At 53.7% G+C, this 10,287-nt stretch overlaps 1 protein-coding gene and 1 long non-coding RNA gene across 2 annotated transcripts; one reads left to right on the forward strand and one right to left on the reverse strand.

The window, feature by feature from the left end:
• The first annotated feature begins 299 nt into the window (after positions 1 to 299).
• Positions 300 to 8,993, forward strand: PSENEN (presenilin enhancer, gamma-secretase subunit). The gene is made up of 5 exons (XM_059872879.1): positions 300 to 608; positions 1,431 to 1,491; positions 3,120 to 3,224; positions 7,868 to 8,039; positions 8,915 to 8,993. Exons 2-4 carry the CDS (start codon positions 1,431 to 1,433, stop codon positions 8,005 to 8,007), a joined length of 306 nt encoding a protein of 101 aa, XP_059728862.1. The 5' UTR covers positions 300 to 608; the 3' UTR covers positions 8,008 to 8,039; positions 8,915 to 8,993.
• LOC132341374 (uncharacterized) lies at positions 8,994 to 10,277 on the reverse strand. Its single transcript, XR_009490164.1, has 2 exons — positions 10,006 to 10,277; positions 8,994 to 9,296 (listed from the first exon to the last, which is right to left on the reverse strand). It is a non-coding gene; the product is annotated as an uncharacterized LOC132341374 (long non-coding RNA).
• Positions 10,278 to 10,287: the final 10 nt, after the last annotated feature.

Genomic DNA, 10,287 nt, shown 5'->3' on the forward strand with positions numbered 1-10,287 from the left:
AATCCAACTCGGGTCCCCCCAAACCCCCCAAAATTCCCCCAAAATCCCCAAAAATGCCCCAAATCCCCCCCCCCCTCCTCCAGATCCCGTTGGTCTCGCCCGCTCTGCAATGACGTCATGGAGGCGGGGTTTGTTCCCGCCCCTTCGCCCATTGGTTGGGAGGGGCGGGCCGGCGGCGCTGATTGGTTGCCGGGGTAGGGGCGGTGCCGATCGCTCGGGAGGGAACGGGCGGTGCTGATTGGTCAGTGGGGAATGCGCTGGCGGCGCTGATTGGTTACACGGAGTGGGCGGGGCTTTGGACGCGGAAGTGCCGAGCGGAATCGTCCCAGTGCTCCCAGTAAGGCCCAGCTCGCTCCCAGCAGCGCTCCCAGTCCCCCCCAGTCCATCCCGGTCCCTCCCAGTTCATCCCGGTCCCTCCCAGTCCCTCCCAGTCCGTCCCAGTCCCCCCCAGTGCCTCCCAGTCCCTCCCAGTCCATCCCAGTCCCTCCCAGTTTGTCCCAGTCCCACCCAGTCCATCCCAGTTCATCCCAGTCCTGCCCAGTTCAAGCCCAATCCCGAAGTCTCGCGAGATTTCCGCGTCCTGCGGAAGCGGCAGCGCAGGAGCCGCGGTGAGAACTGGGGGGAACTGGGATGGACTGGGATTGAACTGGGAGGGACTGGGATGGACTGGGATGGACTGGGATTGAACTCGGAGGGACTGGGAGGGAACTGGGACAGACTGGGAGGGACTGGGATGGACTGGGAGGGACTGGAAATGAACTGGGATGGACTGGGATGGACTGGGAGGGACTGGAAATGAACTGGGATGGACTGGGATGGACTGGGAGGGACTGGGAGGGACTGGGATTGAAATTGCAGGATGCTGGTTTATACTGGGAGCCATCCCAGGAGCACTGGGCTGAACTGGGAGCAAACTGGGAACACTGGGATGGATTTGGGGGTTACTGAGATGGACTGGGAATGAGCACGCGGGATACTGGTTTGTACTGGGAGGGACTGGGATTGAACTGGGGACACTGGGGGGGGGTCTGGGGGTTACTGGGAGTGAAACTGGGATGGACTGGGGGGTACGGGGAGGGCACTGCTCCGTACTGGTCCATACTGGTCTGTACCAGTCTGTACTGGTCCGTACTGGTTTATACCAGTTCGTACTGGTCCATGCTGGTCCATACTGGTCCATACTGGTCCGTACTGGTCCGTACTGGTCCATACTGGTTTATACTGGTCCGTATTGGTCCGTACTGGTCCATACTGGTCCGTACTGGTGCATACTGGTCCGTACTGGTCCGTACTGGTCTGTACTGGTCCGTACTGGTTTATACTGGTCCTTACTGGTCCGTACTGGTCTGTACTGGTTTATACTGCTCCATACTGGTTTATACTGGTCCATACTGGTCCATACTGGTCCGTACTGGTCTGTACTGGTGCAGATGAACCTGGAGCGTGTCTCTAATGAGGAGAAGCTGCAGCTGTGCCGGAAATACTACCTGGGTGAGTGACCTCTGAGTGACCCCTGAGTGACCCTGAGTGACCCCTGAGTGACCCCTGAGTGACCCTGAATGACCCTGAGTGACCAATGAGTGACCCTGAGTGACCCCTGAGTGACCCTGAGTGACCCCTGAGTGACCCCTGAGTGACCAATGAGTGACCCCTGAGTGACCCTGAGTGACCCTGAGTGACCTCTGAGTGACCCCTGAGTGACCTCTGAGTGACCTCTGAGTGACCCTGAGTGACCCTGAGTGACCCCTGAGTGACCCCTGAGTGACCCTGAGTGACCCTGAGTGACCCTGAGTGACCTCTGAGTGACCCTGAGTGACCCTGAGTGACCCCTGTGTGACCTGTCCCAGGTGTGTCTGTGCCTGTCCCAGGTGTGTCTGTACCTGTCCCAGGTGTGTCCCAGGTGTGTCTGTACCTGTCCCAGGTGTGTCTGTGCCTGTCCCAGGTGTGTCTGTGCCTGTCCCAGGTGTGTCTGTACCTGTCCCAGGTGTGTCTGTACCTGTCCCAGGTGTGTCTGTGCCTGTCCCAGGTGTGTCCCAGGTGTGTCCGTACCTGTCCCAGGTGTGTCTGTACCTGTCCCAGGTGTGTCTGTACCTGTCCCAGGTGTGTCCCAGGTGTGTCCGTACCTGTCCCAGGTGTGTCTGTGCCTGTCCCAGGTGTGTCCCAGGTGTGTCTGTACCTGTCCCAGGTGTGTCTGTACCTGTCCCAGGTGTGTCCCAGGTGTGTCTGTGCCTGTCCCAGGTGTGTCTGTGCCTGTCCCAGGTGTGTCCCAGGTGTGTCCCAGGTGTGTCTGTACCTGTCCCAGGTGTGTCTGTGCCTGTCCCAGGTGTGTCTGTACCTGTCCCAGGTGTGTCTGTGCCTGTCCCAGGTGTGTCTGTACCTGTCCCAGGTGTGTCTGTGCCTGTCCCAGGTGTGTCTGTGCCTGTCCCAGGTGTGTCTGTGCCTGTCCCAGGTGTGTCTGTGACTGTCCCAGGTGTGTCCCAGGTGTGTCTGTACCTGTCCCAGGTGTGTCTGTGCCTGTCCCAGGTGTGTCTGTGCCTGTCCCAGGTGTGTCTGTGACTGTCCCAGGTGTGTCCCAGGTGTGTCTGTACCTGTCCCAGGTGTGTCTGTGCCTGTCCCAGGTGTGTCCCAGGTGTGTCTGTACCTGTCCCAGGTGTGTCTGTGCCTGTCCCAGGTGTGTCCCAGGTGTGTCCCAGGTGTGTCCCAGGTGTGTCTGTGCCTGTCCCAGGTGTGTCTGTGCCTGTCCCAGGTGTGTCCCAGGTGTGTCTGTACCTGTCCCAGGTGTGTCTGTGCCTGTCCCAGGTGTGTCTGTGCCTGTCCCAGGTGTGTCCCAGGTGTGTCTGTACCTGTCCCAGGTGTGTCTGTGCCTGTCCCAGGTGTGTCTGTACCTGTCCCAGGTGTGTCTGTGCCTGTCCCAGGTGTGTCTGTGCCTGTCCCAGGTGTGTTCCCTGTCTCTCAGGTGTGTCTGTACCTGTCTCCCAGGTGGGTTCCTGCTGCTGCCCTTCCTGTGGCTGGTGAACGTGGTTTGGTTTGTGTGTCTGTGCCTGTCCCAGGTGTGTCCCAGGTGTGTTACCTGTCCCAGGTGTGTTCCTGTCCCAGGTGTGTGGTTACCTGTCTCCCAGGTGGGTTCCTGCTGCTGCCCTTCCTGTGGCTGGTGAACGTGGTTTGGTTTTTCCGCGAGGCGTTCCTGGCCCCGCCCTTCGGGGAGCAGCCGCGCATCAAACGCTGTGAGGGGAGCGGCCGGGAAACCGGGAGGGAAACCGGGAATTTGGGAAAAACAGCGGGGAGAGAAACGGGAAGAAAACAGCGGGGAGAGATACGGGGAGAGAAACGGGGAAAAACAGCGGGAAATCAGGAAAAACAGCGGGGGAGAGAAACACAGCGGGAAATCGGGAAAAAACAGCGGGGAGAGAAACGGGGAGAGAAACGGGGAAATTGGGAAAAACAGCGGGGAGAGAAACGGGGGAGAGAAACCGGGAAATTGGAAAAACAGCGGGGAGAGAAACGGGGAGAGAAACCGGGAAATTGGGAAAAACAGCGGGAGAGAAACGGGGAAAACAACGGGAAAACAACAAGGGGGGAAAACGGGGAGAGAAACCGGGAAATCGGGAAAAACAGCGGGGAGAGAAATGGGGAGAGAAACCGGGGAATCAGGAAAAACAGCGGGGAGAGAAACAGGGAAATTGGGAAAAACAACGGGGGACAGAAACCGGGGAGAGAAACGGGGAGAGAAACGGGGAGATTGGGAAAAACAGCGGGGAGAGAAACCGGGAAATTGGGAAAAACAATGGGGAAAAACAGCGGGGAGAGAAACCGGGAAATTGGGAAAAACAGCGGGGAGAGAAACGGGAGAGAAACCGGGAGAGAAACGGGAAAAACATCGGGAAATTGGGAAAAGCAGCGGGGAGAGAAATGGGGAGAGAAACGGGGAAAAACATCGGGGAAAGAAACGGGGAGAGAAACGGGGAAATTGGGAAAAACAACGGGGAGAGAAACGGGGAAAACAACGGGAAAACAACAGGGGGGAAAACGGGGAGAGAAACGGGAAATCGGGAAAAACAGCGGGGAGAGAAACCGGGGAGAGAAACGGGGAGAGAAACCAGGAAATTGGGAAAAACAACGGGAAATCGGGAAAAACAGCGGGGAGAGAAACCGGGGAGAGAAACCGGGGAATTGGGAAAAACAGCAGGGAGAGAAACAGGGAAATTGGGAAAAACAACGGGGACAGAAACCGGGGAGAGAAACGGGGAGAGAAACGGGGAGATTGGGAAAAACAGCGGGGAGAGAAACCGGGAAATTGGGGAAAAACAACGGGGAGAGAAACAGGAAACAACGGGAAAAACAACGGGAAAAACATCGGGGAATTGGGGAAAAACAGCGGGGAGAGAAATGGGGAGAGAAACAGGGAAAACAACGGGGAGAGAAAACGGAAAATCAGGAAAAACAACGGGGAGAGAAACAGGGAAATTGGGAAAAACAGCGGGAAAAACAACAGGAAATCGGGAAAAACTAACGGGGAGAGAAACGGGGAGAGAAACCGGGAAATTGGGGAAAAACAATGGGGGGGAAAACGGGGAGAGAAACTGGGGAAAACAATGGGGAAATCAGGAAAAACAACGGGAAAAACAACGGGGAAAAGACGGGGAAAAAACGGGGCAAAAAACCAGGAAATCGGGAAAAACAACGGGAAAAACAACAGGGGAAAACGGGGAGGAAAACAACAGGGAGAAAAATGGGAAAAACAACGGGGAGAGGAACGGGGAAACAATGGGGGAAACAATGGGGTGAAAAAACGGGGAATCGGGAAAAACAACGGGAAAAACAGGGAATTGGGAAAAACAGGGGAGATAAACAGGGAAAAAAAACGGGGAATCAGGAAAAACAATGGGGAAAACCGGGGAAAAAATGGGAGAAAACGGGGAAAAACCAGGAAATCGGGAAAAACATCGGAGAAGAAACGGGGAAAAAACTGAGAGAAATGGGAAAAATGGGGAAAAAAATGGGGAATTGGGAAAAACAGGGGAAAAACAGGGGGAAAAAAACGGGGAATTGGGGAAAACAACGGGGGAAATGGGGAAAAACCGGGGAATTTGGGAAAAACGGGGAAAACGGGGAATTGTGAAAAACAACGGGGAAAAACAGGGGAAAAATCCGGGGAAATTGGGAAAAACGTGGGGAAAAAACAGGGAAAAACGGGGGAGAAACAACGGGGGAAAAACAGGAAATCGGGAAAAACAACGGGGAAAACAATGGGGAAAAACCGGGAAAAACAACGGGAAAAACAACGGGAAAAACAACAGGGAAAAAACGGGAAATCAGGAAAAACAATGGGAAAAACCAGGGAAAAAAAATGGGAAATCGGGAAAAACAACGGAGAAAACCGGGGAAAAATGGGGAAATCAGGAAAATCATCAGGAAGAAACGGGGAAAAACAGGGGAAAGATCCGGGGAAATCAGGAAAAACAGCAGGGAAAAATGGGTACAAAATGGGGAAATTGGGAAAAACGGGGAAAAAACCAAGGAAATTGGGAAAAACAACAGGGAATCGGGAAAAACAGGGGAAAAACATGGGGAAAAAACGGGGAAATTGGGAAAAAACGGGGAAATTGGGAAAAACGGGGGGGGAAAAAACAGGAGAAACAATGGGGAAATGGGGAAGAAAATGGGAAATCGGGAAAAAAATGGGAAACCGGAAAAATGGGGGAAAAAACAGGGAAAACTGGCAAAACCCAGGGAAATTGAGGGGGAAAAAACAGGGAAAAAAAACGGGGGGAAATGGGGAAAAAAAGGGGGAAATTGGGAAAAAAACCAGGAAATGGGGAAGAAATGGGGAAATTGGGAAAAGCAACAGGGAAAAATGGGGAAAGAACCGGGAAATTGGGAAAATCGGGAAAAAAACGGGGAAATTGGGAAAAACGGGGGGAAAATGGGGAAATTGGGAAAAATGGGGGAAAAAATGGGGAAATTGGGAAAAATGGGGGAAAAAAACGGGGAAAAAACCTGGGAAGTTGGGGAAAAGCAACAGGGAAATGGGGCAAAAATCGGGGAAATCGGGAAAAACGGGGGAAAAAAGGGGAAATTGGGAAAAACAACGGGGAAAATGGGGCAAAAAACAGGAAAAATGGGGAAAAACGGGGAAAAAATGGGGAAAAATGGGGAAAAAATGGGGAAATAATGGGGAAATAATGGGGCAAATCCCGGGGAAATTGGGAAAAACCAGGGAAAATGGGGCAAAAACTGGGAAAAACAGGAAAAATGGGGCAAACCCAGGGAAAATGGGGAAAAAAATGGGGAAAAATGGGGCAGAAAATGGGAAAATGGGGGAAAAATGGAGCAAAACCCAGGGAAATTGGGGAAAATGGGGGAAAATGGGGCAAAAATCGGGGAAAATGGGAAAACTGGGAAAATGGGGCGAAAATGGGGAAAATGGGGGAAATGGGCTCATTTTGGGTCAGTTTTTACTCTGATTTTGGGCTGATTTTGGGTGATTTTGGGTCAGTTTGGGGTGATTTGGGCTCTGACTTTAAGGATATTTTTGGGTGATTTTGGGTCTGGTTTAGTTCTGATTTTGGGCTGATTTGTGGTGATTTTGGGTCAGTTTTCAGTCTGGTTTGGAGTGATTTTTGGGTGGGTTTTGACTCTGATTTTGGGCTGATTTTGGGTGATTTTGGGCTGATTTGGGGGTGATTTTGGCTCTAATTTTGGGTGATTTTGGCTGTGATTTTTTTGGGTAATTTTGGGCTGATTTTTGGGCTGATTTTGGGTGATTTTAGTTCTAATTTTGGGCTGATTTTCGGGTGATTCTGGCTGTGATATTTTGGGCTGATTTTGGCTGATTTTTGGGCTGTTTTTGGCTCTGATTTTTGGGTGATTTTGGGGTAATTTTGGGCTGATTTTTGGGTTGATTTTTAGGTTGATTTTTGGGCTGATTTTGGCTCTGATTTTGGGGGTAATTTTGGGCTGATTTTTGGTTGGTTTTTGGTTGATTTGGGCTGATATTGGCTCTGATTCTTGGGTGATTTTGGGCTGATTTTTGGGGTTTTTTGGGCTGATTTTGGGCTGATTTTGGCTCTAATTCTTGGGTGATTTTGGGCTGATTTTGGGTGGTTCTCGCTCTGATTTTTGGGGTGAATTTGGGTGATTTTGGGGCTGATTTTGGGCTGATTTTGGGCTGGTTTTTGGGTTGATTTTGGGGTAATTTTGGGGATATTTTGGGTTGATTTTGGGGCTGATTTTGGGCTGATTTTTGCGCTGATTTTGGGGTGATTTTGGGGCTGATTTTGGGTAATTTTGGGCTGATTTTTGGGTGATTTTTTGTTGATTTGGGCTGATTTGGGGCTGATTTTGGCTCTGATTCTTGGGTGATTTTGGGCTGATTTTGGGTGGTTCTCTCTCTGATTTTTGGGGTGAATTTGGCTGATTTTGGGCTGATTTTGAGGCTGATTCTTGGGTGATTTTGGGCTGATTTTTGGGGTTTTTTGGGCTGATTTTTGGTTGATTTTGGGCTGATTTTGGCTCTAATTCTTGGGTGATTTTGGGCTGATTTTGGGTGGTTCTCGCTCTGATTTTTGGGGTGAATTTGGCTGATTTTGGGCTGATTTTGGGGCTGATTTTTGGGCTGATATTTGGGTTGATTTTTGAGTGAATTTGGGTGATTTGGGGGCTGATTTTTAGGCCGATTTTTGTGCTGATTTTGGGTAATTTTGGGGATATTTTGGGTTGATTTTGGGGTAATTTTGGGTCAATTTTGGGTGATTTTTGGGTTGATTTTGGGGCTGATTTTGGGGATATTTTGTGTTGATTTTGGGGCTGATTTTTGTGCTGATTTTGGGGTGAATTTGTCTGATTTTGGGTCCCTTTCCGGTCCCAGACGTGCTGCGCTCGGCGCTGGGGGCGGGGCTCTGGGGGCTGGGCCTGGGCGTGTGGGTGGGGCTGTTCCAGACCCGCCGCGGCCAATGGGGAGCCCTGGGCGACGCCCTCAGCTTCACCCAGCCAATGGGAGAGCCCTGAGCCCCGGCGGCGGCCAATGGCGGCGCAGCAAGGTGAGGGCGGGGCCGGAATGGGCCAATGGGGGAGGGCAGGGGCGGGGCTTGGTCCTGGTAGGGGGGTGGGGCTTCATTCGACCAATAGAAGAGCCTGGAATTGGGGCGGGGCATGGAGCGGCCAATGGGGGAAAGGGAAAGGGGCGGGGCTTCAGTGGGACTAGGGCGGGGCTTAAAGCAGCCAATGGGAGAGGTCAAAATCGGGGGGGGGGGGATGTTGAGGAGCCAATGGGAGAGGCTGGAGTTGGGGGCGGGGCTTGGAGTCACCAATGGGAAAGGGAGGGGCGGGGCCTTGAGTTAATTTGGGGGCGGGGCTTCATAAAACCAATAGGAAATCAGTGAGGGGGCGGAGCTTAAAGTGGCCAATGAGAAAGCCTGAAATGGGGGCTTGTCCTAAAGCAGCCAATGGCAGAGGAGGAGGTTTGAAACAGCCAATGGGAGAGCTCTGAGGGGGCGGAGCTTCAATCAGAGATGGGAGGGGACTTAAAGCAACCAATGGGAAGGGGTGTGGCTGGAAGGAGCCAATGGGAGTGGGGAAGGGGCGGAGCTTCACCCAGCCAATGGGAGAGAGCTGACAAGGGGAGGGGCCTCAACCAACCAATGGCAGAGTGAGAAATAGGGGGTGGGGCCTGGAGCAGCCAATGGGAAAGCCCAGAGATGTGGGCGGGGCTCTCAGCAGCCAATGGGAGAGGTTGTGGGGCGGGGATTAGAGCAACCAATGGTAAAACAGGGGCGTGGCCAAGCCCAGCCAATGGCAAATCAGGACAGGGCGGGACCTTAAGCTTGGGAAGGTCAAACCCCTAAAGTGGGCGTGGCCATCTCAAAAGGGGCGTGGCCTCTCCAATTTTAACCCCTCCCCTTCTCTCCATCCACAGGAGCGATGACGTCACCCCCACCCCACCGGAGCCCCGCCCCTTTCCCCAAATAAAGGCATTGACCACGCCCACACCCAAATATGGGAAGAACGGAGTTTTTATTGGGGAGGGGGCGGGGCCAGGGTGGGCGTGGCCGTGGGTATGCTTGAAGTGGGTGTGGCTAATGTGGGTGGGGTCAGGGTGGGTGTGGTGGAGGTCAGGTGGGAGTGGTCAATGTGGGCGTGGTCAGGCTGGCTGTGGTGGATGTGGGCGTGGTCAGGGTGGGTGTGGTCGATGTGGGCGTGGCCGGTGGGCGTGGCCTCACTGCCGCTCGTAGATGATTCGCAGCAGCCGCAGGCTGGGCCCGTAGCGCTGCTGCTGCCGCTGCGCCGCCTCCCGCCAGCTGTGGGACCAGTAAGGACCAGTAGGGACCAGTAGGGACCAGTATGGACCAGTACGGACCAGTATGGACCAGTACAGACCAGTACTGACCAGTATGGACCAGTATGGACCAGTACGGACCAGTATGGGACCAGTATGGACCAGTATGGACCGGTAAGGATACCAGTACTGACCAGTATGGACCAGTACAAACCAGTATGGACCAGTATGGACCAGTATGGACCAGTATGGACCAGTACTGACCAGTACGGACCAGTATGGACCATTACGGATCAGTATGGACTAGTACAAACCAGTATAAACCAGTACGGACCAGTACAGACCAGTATGGATCACTACAAACCACTGACACCCTCCCAGTCCCTCCCAGTTCAATCCCAGTTCCCCCCCACTCCATCCCAGTCCCCCCCCAGTCCATCCCAGTCCCCCCCAGTCCATCCCAGTCCCTCCCAGTCCCTCCCAGTTTATCCCAGTTCCCCCCAGTCCCTCCCAGTCCATCCCAGTCCCCCCCCAGTCCCTCCCAGTTTATCCCAGTCCCTCCAGTTTATCCCAGTCCATCCCAGTCCCTCCCAGTCCCCCCCAGTCCCTCCCAGTCCCCCCCAGTCCCTCCCACTCCATCCCAGTCCCTCCCAGTCCCTCCCAGTCCCTCCCAGTCCCCCCCAGTCCCTCCCAGTCCCTCCCAGTTTATCCCAGTCCCCCCAGTCTCTCACCGCTGCCGGACCCGTTTCCACCTGTCCATGTTCTTGTAGATCAGTGACGTAATCGAGGGGGCGGGGTCTAACACCTGGGGCGGGGCCAGCACCGATTACATCATCCAGTGGGCGGGGCCAGGCCGGGGCTGGGGGCGGGGCTTGGGGGAATTTGGGGCTTCTTAAGGGGAATTTGGGGAATTTTTTTTGAGGTTTTTTTCTGGGATTTTGGGGGGATTTTTAGGGGATTTTGGGGTTTTTTTTTTGGAGTTTTTTGGGCGGATTTTTAGAGCGTTTTTAGGG

The sequence above is a fragment of the Haemorhous mexicanus genome, chromosome 39 (assembly GCF_027477595.1).
Source record: "Haemorhous mexicanus isolate bHaeMex1 chromosome 39, bHaeMex1.pri, whole genome shotgun sequence".
In the NCBI taxonomy this organism is placed as follows: Eukaryota; Metazoa; Chordata; class Aves; order Passeriformes; family Fringillidae; genus Haemorhous; species Haemorhous mexicanus.

Coding starts and splice junctions, on each gene's coding strand:
- PSENEN (XM_059872879.1), top strand. CDS start 1,431: ATGAACCTGGAGCGTGTCTCTAATGAGGAGAAGCTGCAGCTGTGCCGG. Junction 1,492..3,119: donor GTGCCGGAAATACTACCTGG/GTGAGTGACCTC, acceptor CCTGTCTCCCAG/GTGGGTTCCTGCTGCTGCCC. Junction 3,225..7,867: donor GCAGCCGCGCATCAAACGCT/GTGAGGGGAGCG, acceptor TTCCGGTCCCAG/ACGTGCTGCGCTCGGCGCTG.